Source organism: Citrus clementina, unplaced genomic scaffold, assembly GCF_000493195.1.
Source record: "Citrus clementina cultivar Clemenules unplaced genomic scaffold, Citrus_clementina_v1.0 scaffold_2, whole genome shotgun sequence".
In the NCBI taxonomy this organism is placed as follows: domain Eukaryota; kingdom Viridiplantae; phylum Streptophyta; class Magnoliopsida; order Sapindales; family Rutaceae; genus Citrus; species Citrus x clementina.
This window is the reverse complement of record NW_006262688.1, coordinates 9,567,435-9,585,879: the sequence shown is the minus strand read 5'-3', so window position 1 is coordinate 9,585,879 and position 18,445 is coordinate 9,567,435. Positions and strand designations below refer to the sequence as shown.

The 18,445-nt window shown below is 34.2% G+C and overlaps 4 protein-coding genes across 6 annotated transcripts; 1 reads left to right on the top strand and 3 right to left on the bottom strand.

Annotated features, from left to right (window-relative positions):
* Nucleotides 1–1,396: 1,396 nt before the first annotated feature.
* Nucleotides 1,397–7,431, bottom strand: LOC18050891. Of its 2 annotated transcripts, XM_006446500.2 has the most exons (11): nucleotides 6,876–7,431; nucleotides 6,666–6,779; nucleotides 6,461–6,561; nucleotides 6,270–6,341; nucleotides 4,907–4,988; nucleotides 4,728–4,808; nucleotides 4,494–4,532; nucleotides 4,353–4,418; nucleotides 3,965–4,114; nucleotides 1,794–1,922; nucleotides 1,397–1,610 (listed from the first exon to the last, which is right to left on the bottom strand). In XM_006446500.2, the coding sequence occupies exons 1-11, from the start codon at nucleotides 7,107–7,109 to the stop codon at nucleotides 1,593–1,595; spliced, it is 1,086 nt and encodes a 361-aa protein (XP_006446563.1). In that variant the 5' UTR covers nucleotides 7,110–7,431; the 3' UTR covers nucleotides 1,397–1,592. The 2 variants fall into 2 exon arrangements, with proteins under 2 accessions (XP_006446563.1, XP_024047777.1); XM_024192009.1 differs by lacking the exon at nucleotides 6,270–6,341.
* Nucleotides 7,432–9,882: 2,451 nt separating this feature from the next.
* LOC18050890 (sirohydrochlorin ferrochelatase, chloroplastic) lies at nucleotides 9,883–12,660 on the top strand. 2 transcript variants are annotated; one of them, XM_006446498.2, is made up of 7 exons: nucleotides 9,883–10,027; nucleotides 10,159–10,349; nucleotides 10,495–10,556; nucleotides 10,923–11,033; nucleotides 11,174–11,266; nucleotides 11,712–11,795; nucleotides 12,055–12,660. In XM_006446498.2, exons 1-6 carry the CDS (start codon nucleotides 9,981–9,983, stop codon nucleotides 11,751–11,753), a joined length of 546 nt encoding a protein of 181 aa, XP_006446561.1. In that variant the 5' UTR covers nucleotides 9,883–9,980; the 3' UTR covers nucleotides 11,754–11,795; nucleotides 12,055–12,660. The 2 variants fall into 2 exon arrangements, with proteins under 2 accessions (XP_006446561.1, XP_006446562.2); XM_006446499.2 differs by having other exon boundaries at nucleotides 11,695–11,795.
* Nucleotides 12,661–12,821: 161 nt separating this feature from the next.
* On the bottom strand, nucleotides 12,822–14,896 carry LOC18050889 (chaperone protein dnaJ C76, chloroplastic). Its single transcript, XM_006446496.2, has 6 exons — nucleotides 14,797–14,896; nucleotides 14,510–14,693; nucleotides 13,822–14,017; nucleotides 13,586–13,692; nucleotides 13,272–13,482; nucleotides 12,822–13,143 (listed from the first exon to the last, which is right to left on the bottom strand). Exons 1-6 carry the CDS (start codon nucleotides 14,865–14,867, stop codon nucleotides 13,007–13,009), a joined length of 906 nt encoding a protein of 301 aa, XP_006446559.2. The 5' UTR covers nucleotides 14,868–14,896; the 3' UTR covers nucleotides 12,822–13,006.
* A 504-nt stretch (nucleotides 14,897–15,400) lies between these two features.
* LOC18050888 (high affinity nitrate transporter 2.7) lies at nucleotides 15,401–18,081 on the bottom strand. Its single transcript, XM_006446495.2, has 2 exons — nucleotides 16,777–18,081; nucleotides 15,401–15,705 (listed from the first exon to the last, which is right to left on the bottom strand). The coding sequence occupies exons 1-2, from the start codon at nucleotides 17,943–17,945 to the stop codon at nucleotides 15,459–15,461; spliced, it is 1,416 nt and encodes a 471-aa protein (XP_006446558.1). The 5' UTR covers nucleotides 17,946–18,081; the 3' UTR covers nucleotides 15,401–15,458.
* Nucleotides 18,082–18,445: the final 364 nt, after the last annotated feature.

Below are 18,445 nucleotides of genomic sequence, written 5' to 3'. Positions count from 1 at the left end.
TATATATATTGTCATTAAAATTTATAATTAAATTACAAAAATTCAACCTATAAGGGGTGAGTAATTATTTTTATACTTTATATTCGGTCATTTGTCTATAAAATGTAATGACCTTTTAATTGTTTTTACTTTCTAATTTTTTGAGAAAAAGTAATGAAATATAACTCTTGTCTTTTTGAGATCCACTAATTGGTAGTTAACAAAAATAATAAAATAAATTAATACGTTTAAATCAGACAGTATACAAGGCTAATAATGTCCCCTTGTCAATATAATCCTTAAAAAATAAGCAACTACAAAATGGGTTGAGAATTCATTTCCATAGGTGCATGAGGATTGCAAGCTGGACAAACTGACAAAATTCATATCACATGCAAATCATTTATGTGATTTTCTTGCTCGCAATACATGTGAGTTAATCATTTGACTAAGAATAGTTAACGGTTTAGCTAAAAAATTTATTTAATTTTCCACATCTTTCTTGAGATGAAGATTCTAACAACAACACAGTCCATATGATCAATTTTTAAAATTCAAAGTAATTAATTTTGCACGTTAAGAAAAAATATAAATAAAGATGATCTAAGTTTAAACATCGCTAACATAGATGTGGAGGGGGTTTGGATGCTATTAGGCCAAATGAATAACAATAAAGTCATGTGAAAATTTCGTGTTTGATAATGCAAATATCTTTAATTATTTTAGCCATTTTAGCGTGTCTAATAAACAATTATATGCAAAGTTTGACGTTTGATTCGGAAGAAATGAAAATAAAAAAGTAATTTCCATTAAGACTGAAATGGATCAAGGCAGTAAATCTAAGGCTAAGCCCGTTCCAATTGTTAAGATCACATGCAGGACGTGAGCCGTGTGACTTAAGGCATTGCATTGAACTTTCGAGTGTATCTTCCAAAGGACCACTCTTTGATCTCTTTGGATAAAAGATTATTAATTCATAAGATACTGTTAAATAATTTTCCTTGTTCCATTTGTCGACTCCATGTTCATCATCGAGAAATTGAACCTAACTACAAGATTCTTTTTGTTCTCACCATTCATCCAGATGCCCCTTACAAGAAGTCATATTCATAAAAGCCTTAAAAAATAAACTACCCCGAAAAGAAAGAGGACAATGAAGTGAATCTTTTAGAGCACTTTGGGGGTGGGGAGAAAGGAGGTGGGGGGGGGGGGTGGGTGGGGTGGGGAATTGCATGACAAAAACTGGAAAGAATAAGGAAGAAAGAGCACAGTAGCAAATTACTCGTGACCATTTTATACCTCATGAAACCATAAAGGGCAGAGACATCAAACTTCACAATCTTACAGATATGGAAGAATGCAATTAATGAAAAACATCATATTTTATTATTTATATGTATTTTTTAAAAGAGCGAGAAAATATACACCACAATACATGCTTTGAGATATTCCTTTTATCACTAATTTACAAAGCTCTCAACTATCAGATATGATTTTTGGCAAAATGCAAAGACTTTTCGTATAGGTTAAGATGAATAAATCCTAACTAATGTTAAACTTACAACATTTTTGTTTACTTTGCGTGTTTGGATTCCCGTATTGCTTCATTGCTGTTAGCCTCCCAGCACAGACTGTCCACCAGAAACATAAACCAGATGAATAGATGAGATTTCATGCTGTTGTAGGACATAAAACATAAGCCATGCAGCAACGAAAGGAACGAAATACGGTTGCTCCATCAAATCCTTACTGTTTCTCAAAATTTCATCACACATTCTATTCATATAAAGAGTTTATATATGAGGAAGATTTACCATGGTCAGAAGGCGAAGTGCAGCAGGCCTGGTAAATTTTCTGGCAAAAAGGAAGCATGATGATGGTTTCCCTTTGTCACTGCACCATTCTCTTCGATGCTCAGTCTCATAATAGATATTATCAATTTCCTGTCAGAATCATCAAAATTCTTTACAATGTATCCCCTCAATTGATAAGTACGAATAATATTCACTGACATTCTGAATTGAATTTTCTGCTTGTATTTAATGGTTTTGAATTTATCTCCTAGTCAATATTGAAAGTATCAATTTATAATAACTGGGGAACAACCAATAAAATTTTCACCAAGGTGATTTGGACTAAGGTCGAATACCATGGGAGTGCCAAGGGAAAATTTTCCTGTGGATTTACCAGATTATCATCCTGAATCTTGAATGCGAGATGTGAACTTTAAAACCAACATAATTATTATGGGAAAAACCTAAGTAAAATCCCTAAAATTATAACTTTCCTCTTAATCCGACCATAATGAAGGTGCTAACTTGCTTTGTAAAACATATTCGAAGTTTCTGTAACAGATAAGTTTTTATGTATAAACTATTTTAATTTTGTAAGGGTGCTTTGGAAGCTGTTACACTGTATTGTATTGCATTAAAACACTGTTCTTAATTTCTTATACTAACCCATTTTTTGGTGCAATTTCTAGTCGTATTGAACTGCACTTAAAAAGTGGCTAATACAATAAAAGGCGTATAAAATAAACCCATGGGGGTAAGATTTAGATTGTATTGTGTTAAAACATTGTTTATAATTTAAAATATAATCATTTAACTTTTATTATTTAATAAATTACAATAAATTTAAATTTATTAAATAAAATTTAATTTAAATAATAATATAAGATAGTAATAAACCTAAATATTTAATAAATAAATGATAATACATTATTTTACTTTCATAAAATCATTTTAATTATTTTACTTTGAATACGCAAAAAGTATTTTAATTTAATCATTTATTATTTATTAAATATTTAATCTAAAAATAAATTTAAAAGTAAACAATTACATTCCAAATAAATGAATAAAAATAAATTAAAAATTCACTATTATATTAATTTATAAAATAATATAAACTTTATTATATCATATAATTATATAGCATTATATTTTTACAATTTGGTATTAAATTATACTACATTATATCAACTAATATATATAACTAATTAAATTATAACATAATTTTATTAATAATATAACATAATATTGTAATATTTTATTATTTGATAATAGTATATTATTAAATAATTTTTATAATATAACAATTAATATAAAAAAATTATTTAATAGTTAATTTCCAAAATTAATAATCCCCAAAATAATATTGCATTACAACTTAATGCAATGCACCCTAACGCAATATACTATAATGCAATATGGTTAATAAAATGTAACACAATATAGTGTGCCAACTGCACCCTAATTGTATTAATTTGAACCAACTATACAAGATGAAGGTCCTATATCATAGTGATTCCAGCAGAGGTAGTGATATTGGCAACAAAACTGATTAACAGTGGGCTGATTAAAAAAGCAGCACAGTAGAAGCAGGCACCACGGGCAATATGTTGTACTACTCAAAGCAGTGATGGCACAGTTGCGATTGCTGTCGCTTCAATGATCAATTTCTTCATTATTAGACTTTGGAACATTTTTGGTGTGTGAACACTTGAAAATGCAGTTTGACATTGAAATCTATTTCTGAATTCCTGACTTATGTTGACTTGCTTTGTAAGTTCTAGTTTACTTGAGAGAAGAAGATGAAACTAATCATATCTAAATGGTGACATTAAAAATGAAAACAACGATAGAGGAAAAAGTTGCTCATTCAGATGGACAACATTTGTTTCGGAGAGGGAGGAGGGAAGATAGATGACCGGAAGAAGAGTGATAATATTTGGCTTCTAATGTCAATACACTCTTATTAAAGTATTTACTGAATGCACATGAAATTATGAAAAATGTATTATCCCAGATAAGATGAAAGAAACAAGCGGCCAGTATCAGTGGCACGAGGAAATAATAACATTAATATTTCCAACTCGCAAAGTTATGTACAAAATCCATATGCAAGGATCGCTACACAATAATGTGAGAGAAAGTTATCCTTAATGTCTGTGTGTGAGAGAGAGAGAGAGAGAGATGCATACCTTTATGGATTGTATAAGCAGGGGTGTAGCATCAGCATACTTGTACGTAGCAGGATGCCATCCGCGGCGCTCATGGTCTTTGGAAGATGAAAGATCCCATGAAGAATATGTCAATGATCTCCTTGTTAGTTCTCCTTCAAGGCTTTCTTGCTGAATTTTGAAAAGAACGCTTTAAGACATCGAAATGGCCTTACTCTTATGAAAAGAATAATGTTACTAATAGGATTTGGAGAGCAAAAAGCTTACAAAGGGAAGCCAATGGTACTATGAGATTCATATATCTGGTAGCAGAGAAGTTACTACTTACTAGTCCAACCTAGCCTAAATTCATTTACCATTTTATGATGAAAAAAGGTCTGCGTAAAAACAAAACAACAAATTAACTTACAGCCAGTAAAGTCTGAACATAGTGTTCATCTGGTATACAATTATGCTCCTTAGATGGATCAGCTGGCTGCAAATGGATAAAGAAAAAATTAACTTAAAGAACTTTCCAATCAGATACTGAGTACTATTTAAAGAAACTTACAAATGAGTGTTCCCGCCAAAACTCAGGCAATGATTTCCTCTGCATAATCATGATAGATTGATAAGATAAAATTACAGAAAAAATCAGGTCAAAAACAAACAAGAAAACTTTGAAATTGTTAACTGAACAATATCGGAAAAAGAAGTTAAATATTTTGAAATATTTATTCTTCAGTAATTATATGAACACCTTAGGACCTGTACAGCATATAAGCCTTAGATAAGTAGAACTAACCTTGCAATGTTGTTGAAACATTGGAAACACGGTGGTGTCGTTCACAACAATCTCTGCATGCTTTCTGGTCAGAACAGCCCACTGCAAGAAGACAAAACATAAAATTTCATTGTTACTCCAGCGCTAGTTTGACATTGAACTTCAGAAAAAAATAATCCAGAATATTATTGAACTGTTACCTGAGATCCCTTCCTCCAGTTATGGACGGGAATAACAGGAGCCATTTTCGGATTATAACGGCCCTCCTTTGTATCAGCAAAGCTGCTTTCAGCAATGCATTGACAATAAACTATTATAATTGATTCAAAATACAACATTTTGACATAAATTATTAACTACATTTTATGTTTTCTATGGACATAATGTCAAATCACCTAACAGAAAATAATTGAGCAAACAGAAGTACAGGCGATAACAAACTTCTTTAGTAACATTATGAAAAACAGAACAAGAACTAGAGTTGTGATTTCAGATTCTGATGATGGAAATAATTTGATAATTCAGAATGGTAGATATACTAGCAATTCTACACCTAGAAGTTTAAAGAAATCAAAAGCATGATCGATGCTTACAAAACTAAACGATGGGTAAATTGTAAATCTATTACAACAAACTAGACACTTCAGAAGTATGTTTCAGGCTAATTAGTAAAGGCCAAACTAAGAAATAATTATTGGCCAAATTACTATGGCAGGCATGCCAGAGTACAGGAGATGCCTACACTATAGAAATGGACTAAAATATGGCTATGGATGCTGGATGGTCTTGTTTATAGCATAGAAGGGAAAGGGATAAAAAGTGACTAATAAATTCCCAAATAATGCATGCTTACAAGTTTCACGGATGACTGCAACTTAACAATGTACTGATAGATAACCATTTGAACCTTAGAAGAGCTTCTATCTCGACCAAGTAGAGACACATAAAATCTACATAAATTAATCTAACTGGAAAAGCTAAAGTGAACGTGAGCTGCGGTTTAACAGAGTATAAGACAACTTAATATGCAGACTAGGATACAACTGTCTGCTTCACAAAGAATCAGGTATTAGACAACAAATAGGTGAAAAAACTTAATTTAAAGAAATATGTACAATAAACGTCTCAGTTACGCTCCATTGGCTCTTTAGGATATGTAGGGACTTCTAAAAATAGGCGATCCAGTCTCCCTTACAGACCGACTCTTCATCTCTCTTCTCTCTCAATTATATTTAAAATATAGATTAGATCTATATGTTAATTCGTTAGCCTCACATTTCTATTTCCATTTTCTCTGCCTTTTGAAATTTCACTTCTTTGTGCAGAAGCATCAAGTCTACCTCATTCTAATAAAATTCAGAAAGATGTTAACTACTATTGTGGATATAGAAGGCATTATAAACAAAATAAACTGTACTCAAGCTCTCTAACACGACACTCAACAAAATATCATTTAAGACATTTCATACACATAATTATACAAAAATGGATTGCAGCCAATGAATAACTGAAGACATACAAAAGAATGTACACATATACAAACGATATGGTTGGCAAACTAACCTGTCAACAAAACTAGTTGATGTCGACATGATATAGTTATATGTATAGCTGAAGTTATAAAGAGGTATGCAGCTGATAAGAAAACAAAATAGCCAATGGAGTGTCAGATAACAGAAATACTCCAAAAATGGCCTTCCATTGCAGCTACTAAAGGAAAATTCAATAAACCAACTTAGATCGACAATTCTCACCTGTCTGATAGAAAAACAAACCGATCGTTAAAAGGATCAGCAAGTGCATGTCTAAGCAGTATGCGCTCTGCCTCAATCATGCTCGCTCCTCCCCAATCTACCTGAAATGCAACAGAAGAACTAAACATGTATCAAAATTCAAATTTTACCACAACTTTAACTAATAAGCACAAATTTTTGAACAAATTTTGCATATAACAAGTACCTGTATGCTATCATTAACTTGACGATCCAAAAAGTAAATTGACCTAGTCGTTCCCTTACTGAACAAAAATCCAGGCCTTGAATGAACGTATATTGAGAATCTACTCTCCTCTCCCTGCAGCATTACACACTTAACTAATTAATCTGTAATTGAAGTGTGATTATTATTAATAATACGATAACATAAGTAAAAGTATTGAATGACACGTGCCTTGAAGAACTTATCCCAAACCATTTCGAGAGGAAGCCGATTTCTCGCGATAAATAAGAAGGCGATTTTCGGCTTCTGAACGAAACGAGGTCGTAGAGACATGATTCGCGTGTACTGACACTGCATCAACACCAAACTGCCGAAACAGAATCCTAACAAAATCGCCGCGAATACTTTCCGCTTCCATTTGTAGTTAAACTTCTGCTGCTGCTGGTACACCACTTTGCGCTTCATTTATCTCGCGAGCAGAACCGACGCCGTTTCAGTGGAACTCCATGAAACTGAGTTCTCAGATTTCAGCTGAAGATCAAACGCGATCCGCTGAAAATGTTTAACTGCTTCGAGGCTGAGGGGTGGCGGGGAAGTTATTTATTTATTTTTTGTTGAAATTGAAATTGAATTGAATTGAACAGGGAGTGGACTTGAGAGTTGAGTTAGCTTGACAAGTGAGCTTCAGCTTCTTGCCTTTTTAGTTACGGCGTTGTGATTGCTTTTATTGCGTGTGATGGAGGGATTAGATCCCCATCTTTCATTTAGGGAACTGTCAAAGTGTTCAGATTTTTGTACTAATGGACATTTTTCTGTCGTCAATTTTTGAATAAATAACACTAGATCCACTAATTTATTAATTTCTATCAAATAGGTCCCTAAATCTTTGGTAATGAAATCAATGATTGAAGTTTTATTCTAACAAAAACAAATTATTGTTTACAAATATAAAAATAAATTGTAAAAAAGAAATTGCCCGAGCCTAACAGAGTAAACTAAAAATTTTTCGTGTATATATCAATTTCTTATAATTTTAATTTAGTATGGGACACCGTGGGTTGTAAGTCATGATTGAGAGATTTTGTATTGTGGATTCTATAGTTTCACATTCATAATTTAACACAAGCAACGCAGCACATCATTACATGTGCTACATAATCTATTAGATCAACCCTCTTACTCTAAATGCTTGTTTTTATTTATAATACTAATTCTTGAGAGTTGCCATTTCTATCCACCAATGATCAATTATGATTTTACCAAACTCAATAAAAGTTACAAAAGACAATTGTATGAATAAGTGCCATTGTGGCATCCAGAAGATCCATAGCTCTACAATAGCTACATAAAATCATTGGCGATGGTTAAAATTCAATATTATAACTTGATAAGGGTGGTAAAATTTTAGCAGAATTATGAACCTATTAGATACACAAATAGGGGGGGTTATGTTCTTATTTGAAAAGAGTTTTTCCCCTTGTAAAATTTGAATTCTCGACGTACTCCACTGCTACCTCATACGATGTCAAAACATTTTTGGTATGTAAATGTTATCTAAAAGATAAAAGTTTATTCACAAATAGCAACACAATGCCAAAAGTAGTTTCATATTCCAAACCTAGCAATATGGAGCATCACAGTCTGTTATAAAATAAACTAACACTAAACTAATCTCATTATTAAAAAAAAGGTAACACAACCGGTATTAATTCATAAAAATCAAACGTGGTTTAAAATATTATCCTTCGTGCGTCTAAAAATTAAATACCCATTTCTCAATTGGTGACAAACTAATATTATGATACATTTGAAATTAAACTGCCATTTATTGTTTCTTCGTATCATTATTGTCTCTTCAATCATAATAATACTATAATAAAAATAATGTAGTTGGAGTAATAAAAATTGGCAATCAATGTGAATAGAAAACTAAAGTAGGTGTTGACTAACTTAAAAAAGGGGCAAGTGCTGAAGTATTAAGATGTTGAAAGAAACTTAACAACAACCAACGCTAGTTGTTAAAGACATAAAAGGGGTTTTATTTGTTCAAAGCGTCTGGTATATGCATATCATAGGACGGCAGCTGTGATTTTTTATTTCAAAAGCAATGCAACTACTAAGTAGGGTAATAAATAAGGATGTCTTGATTTATAATCATTATTTGAATTTGGTTTAGATAATGATGATGCCAAAAGTTAAAAAAAATAGACACGTAGGGCTCTGGTTCATGAAAATGGTGCCTACTTATGAGATTCAACAAGTCTGAAATTCACACCAAATTGCTTCTGTTTTAGAGAAGAGTTGTGCTTTGCTTTCAAAATTAAATTAGTGAGAATAGAAATATCGGTCCATAAATTAAGTGGGGATAGAGATATCCATGATGAACATAAATAACTTAACCACAACTCTAACATCTAATAAAATCAATTTCCTCTTATTATAATTCGAACTTGAATGGCCGTGAATATAAAGTCATTCATGACTGGCAGTGATATACTCAAAGGATGAAATTATATAATAGGTTTAATTTCTTCCAAAAAAAAATTGATTTGGATTATGACATATTTAAAGAGTGGTGATATTTGAACCCTCAATTTCTCATATAGTGGCGTGGCTTGCCCATTTGTTCGATTGATGGGTTTAGAAAAAGAGCGGGTGTATTAAGAAATTTAACGGGTGTATTTATTTCATAGTCAGTTCTATTGCTTGATGGGCCCAAGGGAATCCAGTTTTTATCCCAGTTGAGTTGATCTTCAAACACTTCTAAAAATTCTTAATAAACCCCTTTTTCAATTAAAAATATGAGATATTAATTAATTTTTTTAATTTAGAATGGGAATTCAATCAAATACACAAATAAATTTTATTTAAAAAAATTCTTTATATACTTACTTTATATTTTATTTTAAATTTTAATTAAAATTTATCATTTTTTGTTTAAATGATAAGAGTTTAGTATAAGTAGAAAATAATTTAAGATTTTGAGACCTGTATGTATTTTATAAATAAAAACTTAGAGAAATATGTTTTAAGGATAAGTTTCTTGAGAATTTAGCTAATTTTAATATATGAATTTGTATTTTATCAATTAACACGGGAGTAATTTAGTAAATAAAATTTGAAAAAGGTGTCATAAAGATTTTGAAGGGGCTACTCAAAACTCAACAAGCCGAATCCGATGCCTGTTCATCAAGTTGGGCTCAGTTTCTATGCCACCCTGGGCCAGTAAACGACATCGTATCTCTATCATCTTCAATTGCGCTCGTTCTTTGCAAAATTACAAGCAGTCTTCACAAGCTCTCCGAGACTCCGGACTCCTGGAAAGCGGATCAAAACATGTCCGTGGAATCGCTGGCACTCTCTTTTCAGTTCACTGTAAAAAGGTTATTATCTCTTCGTCTTTGTCTCATGAATAGATTATTTGTTTTATGTTCTAATCTATTTAAAGTAAAAATAAAATAAAATAAAATAAATTGTTACAAGTTTGTTGCTTTTATCTTTAATGCTGCTGTAGATGTTCAATAGGCGAAGTTAGAACAAAGAACCCCATATGGGTGCATCCCAATTCTTTGAATTTGCAGAGAGGTCCCTCAAGAACAAAACATTTGTCAATAAAGTCATCTTCGAGAGATGGGGTTGGTGATAAAGATGGTGTGATTATTGTTGACCACGGGTCGCGTCGTAGAGAATCCAATCTCATGCTAAGTAAGCTGCAAAGCTTTATCAATGATTTTGGTCTTTAATCTTTTTTTTTTTGGCTGAAATTTGATGTTTTGGTTTGTTTAAATATTAACTTGGTTTATTGCTAAAGTGCTAAAGTACTTAAGGCCTGAATTTTCTTAAATTTCAGATCAGTTTGTGGCCATGTTTAGAGAGAAAACTGGATACTTAATTGTAGAGCCTGCTCATATGGTAATTTCATTTGCATTTTTACTCTTTTACGTTTTATTGTAATGAAATGCAGTTTGCTGGATCAAAATTTATCTAATTTGGTGTCTAGGTTGAGCAAAATTGAATGGTGGTCTAATGGTTACGTTCTCATACAATAGATTGAAAATTATGTATTTCTTTTCCTGATCATCAAGATGTTTGGATGCTTTGCAACTTTTCTGTCAAGATTTTATGTTCACTTAGGTCAGAAGTGTTCGTGTGCTACACATGTGTCACCAGAATTCAGAATGGATAGTTGGTTTTTGGGTCTACTATTGCTTTATCTTTTGTATCCTATTGGAAATTGACCAAATTCTTGTTTAATTTTCTATCTTTTATTTTGACTAGGAGTTGGCTGAACCATCAATAAAAGATGCATTTGGCTCATGTGTTCAGCAAGGGGCAAATCGTGTGATTGTAAGCCCATTTTTTCTCTTCCCAGGACGACATTGGTACCAGGTAGTTCTTTCTAATTTCCTTGATAACATTAGTCTGAATTTTTATCGACACAATTGATTTCTGTAGATCTATTTAAAAAAGCGTTTGTTGAAATATCAAAGATACCTTGTAAAATGCATCAGATGTGTTTTATTCTACAGGATATACCTTCCTTGACTGCTGAAGCAGCAAAGGAGCACCCAGGTGTTCCATATATTGTAACTGCACCGTTGGGTTTGCATGAGCAACTAGTGGTAAATAATTTTGTCCTTTCTTTTGCTCGACCACTGTGAATTTTTTAGGCCAGTCTATAGAGCTTTGCATATTTCATTGCCGCATTGCCGCATTTCACAACTCTATAAGGCCTCTGTAAAAAGATACTCTGAAACTGTAAACTAGTTTCTAACTCATGAGCATGTTGTGGGTCATTCACAGTTATGGAAATAGTTGGAAAAATATTCTTGTTTATTGCCAATATATCTGACCTAGTATTTTATATTGTGCATTTTCCTTTTCTTCCTGTGATTTCTTATTTTAACAAGTATTTTTCATATGATCCTGTTATCTGCGTTTCTTTTTCTCCAACTTGAAGAGTTATCACCAAGTTGCGTTACCCAATAAGTGATAGTTACCTAAAAAAGATACTCTTGAAATCCAGAACTTTAGTGGTTTCTGATTGCAGGATGTTGTAAATGACAGAATCAAACATTGTTTAAGCCATGCAGTTGGAGACGCAGATGAGTGTGTAGTTTGTGCTGGGACAGATAGATGCAGGCTCTACGGGTAAGTGAAGGTGCAAGAGACAATTTAGTCACTTTAATAGTTTAGTTAGTGTCCCTTTGGAAGGTTAGCTAATGGCGATTTGCCATAAACTGAAGAAGTAACTTTATACTGTGATTTTTGTCCTACAAAAGAGGGGGGGTGGGTTAAAAAAGGCCTCTGTACTCTAGTTTTGGATGCTGTGCTTGGTTTAAAATCTATAATTTTTAGTTATAAAAGTACATTGTTTGAGTTAAATTCTGATCAGACTTCTTCTTTGCAGAGCTGGCTTAGCCAACAAGACTGAATGACAAATATGTTGGCCCTTGTTCCTGAGGGTAAACTGGTAACACCAGATTTAACTGTGTGAAGCTATCCAGGTATCTCAGGTCAGCTTGATTATCATCCTTGTTATTGTCAATGGCATCATCATCGTCACCAAAATTGTCAGCATAAACTGTTGGAGGATCTATTGACGAATGCCTCTCAACTCCAACAAATCAAGTTGCAGATGTGGGCTCTGCAGAAAAACTAGCATTCTTGTGCTCAATGCGGCAATCCAAATTTTGGCCAACCAAGTAACAACATTATTACAAGCTTATAGATGTAATGGCATCTTTCGCCAAAGCAACTGCTGACAAAATATTTGGCAGAACTGTTCATTCATGGAGGCTGTGCAGCTGAACCTTCAGGGAGTCATTTTCCTTTTGGGTATTATGTATATAACCTTCAGTTATTTTTTACCCAATGTAACTTGTTTCTCTGCGTTGTACGGAAGGGTGTAGACAAAACTGTTATTGTCTGACGGGAACCAAGAAGAGTTTGTATTTTCCTACTACTTTGATGGTTATTGGTTCATTATACTTTTAATATTTAATACTCTTTTCATTATAAAGACCTTTTGGTATTCATAAGGGAATACTTGTGATTAATTATTGCTAATAAGTTCCGACTCCCAGCTGCCAAATAAATGCCTGGATGCGTCTAATAGGTTACTGCACACATATGTTGCCTTCGGTAAGAAAACCAACACGACTAAAGTCAGAGTAGTTGTGAAGATACATCGATTGTAAGCTATGCAGATTGTTTGCGTATTTCCTTTTTCCTTGTCTGCAAATATTTTGAAATTACAGTTAAGTTAAACTTTTAAGAACTCAGTCCACTATTTACAACTATGGGACGAGGTCTCCTGCAATTGATATCTTCTTGCATCTGAGGGAGATCTTTAGCATTTGCTATTGCACACGTTTTTCCCTGAATACTTGTTTGAAGAAATTCCAGATTATAGAGAATCTCTCCATCTTAATTTTCATGCTAGCACTAGCTCGAGCCTCAGCTTGAGCAGGGGTTTCTTTGTCAGCAGTTGATTGAGCTGCAATTAAAACCACATTTATTCTAAGTAGGATTTAAATCGTTGTAGAAGAGAGTACTTGCATCCAAAAATAGCATTACTTTAAGCTCACATTCAATCATTGATGGAACACAAGTGAAATGTATTACCAGTTCTTGGATTGGATCCACCTGCAGCCTGCTGTTGTAGCTGTTTGTTGAATGCCTTAGCGGCCATGAAAACGTTCGCTGGTCTTTCCCAACCTCCTCCAAATACACCATACCCTTTTTTCGGCTGAGGTTGAATCAGGAACTCAAGCACTGGCAACTCTTCCCTATCCACCCAATGAATGCAGTTCACTGGGCATGAATCAACAGAAACCTGAAAGTTTATGAACCATCCCTCTGATAAACCAGATAAAGAGATAAATGTTCTGTTCTATATATTTTCTGTTTGTAGATATTCTGTTCAAAGGGATCTTTACCTCAATATTTTGGTCACTGTCCCCATATTGAACCTTAACTCGTGCACATCCGGTAGCTTCATCCATAACAAATGTGTTACTGGCATGGTGTACACATTCTCTGCACCCTGCGACATTATATGTTAATTGAAGTAAAATTTTGAGAAGGTGATAATCGAATACTAGTGAAATTGACAGGACTCTGGAGAATGTGCGAATTTGTAATACAAACAGGGTGAGAGAGAACAGAGAATGACCTATGCATGCATTTTCATCAACGAATAGAGCTTCTGGTCTCGGTGGTCCTTTCCATGAGCTACGACTAAAACCAGCTGAGGCATTTGTTCCAAAATGAAATCTCATTTGACCGATGGAAGCATCATAATCTTTTCTGAGGTCCCCTCTCATTAGCACTTTATAGGCTTCATTCAGCAATAGCGTATGTTCGTGACCCTAAATGAAGAAAAGAATTTTTCTTTTAAATTTGATTCAAAATTCCCAGTAACATAGCCTTACATCAACATGGGCACTTGGGCAGATTAGGGGTTGAGAACCTAAAACAAAATTCTTGTAGAGATTTTGCACTTTGATCTAAAAAGTCACTGATAGATAAGCCTAAATGATATGTCACAACTTATCGATAATGTCCAGCATTCCAACTTGCTCTCATCACATCCCCATACGATCATCCAGTCACATAGTATCACGTGCAGTCACATACACATCATATTTTTAAGATGAATTTCCATTAATACATACTTCATAAGATATGGCATTATGTGATTAAATGGTCGTATGATGACGAGTTTAGAAGTCCTTAATAAATCAACCAACCAATAGAATCTTGCTATATATAAAAACAATACACTTGCTTTTCTATCCATTCAGGTTATTCAGCTAGAATATTTTTAAACGAGCAAAGCAAGTAAAAGGAAATGAAATGACCTTTTGGCCAGCAATATCAGGGTGATATTTCTTCTGCAACTTCCTGTAAGCCTCTTTGATTTCTTGCCCATTTGCTTCAACTGAGACCCCCAGCAACTCATAATAATTCTTCTTTTTGCTCGCCCTTTCTCCTGCCCTTCCATTGCAACATCTTATTACACTGCATCTTTGGCCCCATCTTGATCTATTATGCATGCATCAACTCGCCGAGTTCAAGCTCAACTTATTAGGTAAATAATTTATGCAAAACTAAATTTCGAGCTTTAATTTGCAGGAAATAAAATTACCTTAAACTGGACTTATTTGGATTAACATAACCAGAGACATGATGATAACTTAGAACCATAGCGACTGCCATATTCCCAGCTCTCTTTCTTTTTTTTTTAAAATTATTTTTTCCATTTTGGCTGATGTTTAAATTGTTGATATTTTAATCAGATAATTTTTTTGTCCTGCAGAGTTGGATGAAAGCTTTGCACGTCAGCTATTTCTGGGACCCACGTCTGGGACCTATTTCAAAAAGTGTTTGACCACAAGACAAATACGAAAGCGCACGGCATCGGCCGGACAAAACGACATCGTATAACGAGTCTTTTGGTTGCAATTCGTAGTCTATTTTTATTGTTGATTAATTTGTCTGCAACAGAATATTTATTGAGATGTTGTAATTTTTAGGTTATAATTATTATGAAAAAGACTATAATTATAAAATAAAATTAATAATACGTAATAAATATAAATTTTAAATAATAATTTTAATAAAATTATTAAAGATATAATATAATTTTTATTATACAAGTAAAAAATCATATAAATATAATTTCTAAACTAAAGAAGTTAATGTTTATCAAACACTTTAATGCTGTAACTTTTAAGCTACAACTATTCAATTTCAATGACAAACGCAGCCTCAGAAACTGCTTAATTTCTTCTGTTATCAGAACATATATTATTGGAGCAGGCGGTAATGTTCATCAGCAGGCTCACTGGGATCAAAGGAAGGGCCACAGAACATGCCACCCCATTGAGGAAAGTAAATGAGGGAGACGGGGAGAGTGCAAACAATCATCATAAGTCCCATTAGAGAAATGCTTGTTTGTTTGGAAAATTTAGAGCCTGAGAACAGCAGCATCTGCGTCGCGACGGCTCCCACTGTCCCGCCACTCCCTGTCATCCCTGATATCACTCCCAATGACCTGCACATAACAACAAATTAAATATGTGCATCGAATGTACGCATCAAAGTTGCTTCATTTCCTTATTTTTCATTTATTATTTTTTCTCTTTTTTCATATAAAGAAAGTAAATACTCTTTTCACATATGTGACTGGAATTTAACATCCAAACAATGAGTTAGTGATAGAAAAATCAAAGACAAAAGTAAGCTCTTATTAATAATATTATGAAATTATTTCATTAGGTAATTTTAAAAGTAATATTATGAAAAAGATGAATTAAGATTATTAAATAAGTAAAAGATATTTAAGGTATTTTAATATTTAAATTTTTTTTTTTACCTTTACTATCGAAATCCCAAAATTTAAGTTTTTTACTAGTAGAAACAAAATAATTGATTTAATCTTTAAAAATTTTATTTAAAAAAAATCTACATAACAACAAAGAATTTGAAATTTTTTTATGAAATTAAATAAACACTTGTGACTATTAGATATGTCACACCAGAAATACTTTCCTGCAATTATTTACTCTTTTAATATTAATCTCTAAGTTTTAAGTTTAGCTACTTGTAATTTTTAATTTTTCCAACTGATCTTTTATATAGTTTCAAAATCCTTAATTTTATCATGTATTTAGGTTTGCTATCTGTGTTGCATTATATGAATATTTTTGCTTTCATACATTATCTTTAACACCTAAAATCTCAGATGAGGAGGATATGTAGTAAGTATTAAACCTGCAATGTTTTTATACCGCTATCTAAATTTTTTAAGTGGTATTAAATTTTAAATGTGGTACTAATCAGGAGTGCGCAATCACGCTTCACAAGGAACCCAATCGTGTACGTGGCAAACTCCTATTTGGAAGTTGTGGTGCCCGCGATACAGCTTTCCGAATAAAAACTTGCCATGTGGCCTAGCTCGATGAAATCCTGGCTTGGTACCCAATTTACTCGTAGTTAGAGTATAGGGACAAAGATGTTCTCTGTATGGTTTCCACGTGGCAGGCATGGACAGATATTTGTCCTTTTATTGCCCACTCCGTAACGTATATCTTTTCGGAGAAATCAAAGAAATAACTAAACTCACCTTTTGGAAACGAAAGGAACGACACCAAACGTGAGGCCACCGGCAGCTTGAACGAACACAGAAAACACACACATGACAAGTACAGAACCCCAAAGCGAGTTAGCTCGTCCAAGCAACACACACAGCAACCCGGCCGCCGTCTGCACGGCCCACAAACCCCACAGCCTCCCTCTAATCCCAAACCGCCGCCCCATCTGATCGGAAATCACCCCGCCCATCGGCCTCGAGAACAAATTAGCCATCCCAAAACTCGCCGCTATCGTCCCCGCCACCTGAAGATTCACACCAAATCTATCGTAAAAATACTGCGCTATTATGTTATCAGTCGTCAACTCCACCCCAAAACAGAACCCGTACGTTAAACCCAGAATCCATCCTCTGAAATTCTTCAAGCCATTGAAAAGAACGTGTACAAACTTCTCCTCTCTGGATTCAGTTTTTGTTTTCTTGAACTCCTTGTAGTTCCCGGAAGGCAAGTCTTGGCCGTAGATCAAAACCATAATGGCTGTTAAAGCTTGGAATGTTGACGGAACTATAAAAGCTAAGCGCCATGCAGTGTGTGTTCCCACGTTGAGGCTGGTGATAGCCGTGAAGATTAACGGCATTAGTAGCTGGGAAACGCCGGCGCCCATGTTGGCCCAGCCGGCGGAGACGCCGTTGGCGAGGCCGACGACGCAGCCGGAGAACATGGAGCTCATCCAGAACTGATTGGCCACGAAGTTGGCCAAGCAAAACCCTACGAGGAAGCGTACGAGGATGAAGGACTGCGGGGAGGAGACTAGGGAGGCGGATAAGACGATGGGGGCTGTGATGAGGGAGAGGGTGGCGGAGGCCACTCGTGGGCCCAGGAGGTCGCATACGGGGCCCATGGCGAGGCGGGAGAAGATGGAGCCCAGGAAGGAGGCCATGCCGGCGGTGCCGACGTCGGTGTCGGTGAGGTTGAGGTCGTGGCGGATGATGGGGATGAGAGGAGGGATGGAGAATGTGGAGAAGAAGCAGGAAAAGAGGGAGAGCCATGCAAGGTGGAAGGCTCGCATGTGAGGTGATGAGAGGGATGATGGTGAGAATGGACGGAACTCTGTGGCTTTCTTGTCGGAATCGACGGGGAGAGTGAAGGGGGTTGGTGGTGATGTTGATCTTTTTTGGGGAGACGGAGGATCTTCTTCCATGTTGCTTTCTTGGTTATTTTGGGTTAATTTTTTGAGAGGGAAATGATGTCGGGAGGTGCCTTTGAAATTGAATATGTGGTTCTTAAGTGCTTTGGTGGGTCATATATATATATGTGTGTGTTGTGTGTATTTGAAGGATTCATTGGAATGTTGTGTGATATATACGCTGAATTAGGATTCAGTCCCCAGCAGTCGATCTCGAGCAATAATTAAGATTTATTTTTTTATTTCTTAATAATTATTGATTCAATTAAGGTAATCTTTGTACTTGTTATGCATGACTTAGTCATTTTCCTTTGCCGGCACTCGTATTTTTTAAAATTTATATTTGATTATTTACAATAGTGTTAAATTCTTTAAAATATATATATAATTTTACAGCAATTTACAATAATATAAAAATATTTGACACCATTGTGAAACTCTTAATTTCATATTTTTAAAAATTACAGATACTTATTCCTAAGAATGATTGTAGATGATAGGATGTAAATTCTTGC

What these genes read in the sequence shown, in the direction of transcription:
- LOC18050891 (XM_006446500.2), bottom strand. Translation starts at nt 7,109, where the DNA reads ATGAAGCGCAAAGTGGTGTACCAGCAGCAGCAGAAGTTTAACTACAAA. An exon ending in TTTGGGATAAGTTCTTCAAG is followed by an intron (nt 6,780 to 6,875) that starts GCACGTGTCATT and finishes GTAATGCTGCAG; the next exon opens with GGAGAGGAGAGTAGATTCTC. An exon ending in TGCTTATACAATCCATAAAG is followed by an intron (nt 1,923 to 3,964) that starts GTATGCATCTCT and finishes TGATTCTGACAG; the next exon opens with GAAATTGATAATATCTATTA.
- LOC18050890 (XM_006446499.2), top strand. Translation starts at nt 9,981, where the DNA reads ATGTCCGTGGAATCGCTGGCACTCTCTTTTCAGTTCACTGTAAAAAG. An exon ending in AGAATCCAATCTCATGCTAA is followed by an intron (nt 10,350 to 10,494) that starts GTAAGCTGCAAA and finishes CTTAAATTTCAG; the next exon opens with ATCAGTTTGTGGCCATGTTT. An exon ending in TTGTAGAGCCTGCTCATATG is followed by an intron (nt 10,557 to 10,922) that starts GTAATTTCATTT and finishes TATTTTGACTAG; the next exon opens with GAGTTGGCTGAACCATCAAT.
- LOC18050889 (XM_006446496.2), bottom strand. Translation starts at nt 14,867, where the DNA reads ATGGCAGTCGCTATGGTTCTAAGTTATCATCATGTCTCTGGTTATGTT. An exon ending in TGATGAAAATGCATGCATAG is followed by an intron (nt 13,693 to 13,821) that starts GTCATTCTCTGT and finishes ATAATGTCGCAG; the next exon opens with GGTGCAGAGAATGTGTACAC. An exon ending in ACAGTGACCAAAATATTGAG is followed by an intron (nt 13,483 to 13,585) that starts GTAAAGATCCCT and finishes ATAAACTTTCAG; the next exon opens with GTTTCTGTTGATTCATGCCC.
- LOC18050888 (XM_006446495.2), bottom strand. Translation starts at nt 17,945, where the DNA reads ATGGAAGAAGATCCTCCGTCTCCCCAAAAAAGATCAACATCACCACCA. An exon ending in GTTCCTTTCGTTTCCAAAAG is followed by an intron (nt 15,706 to 16,776) that starts GTGAGTTTAGTT and finishes TGTTATGTGCAG; the next exon opens with GTCATTGGGAGTGATATCAG.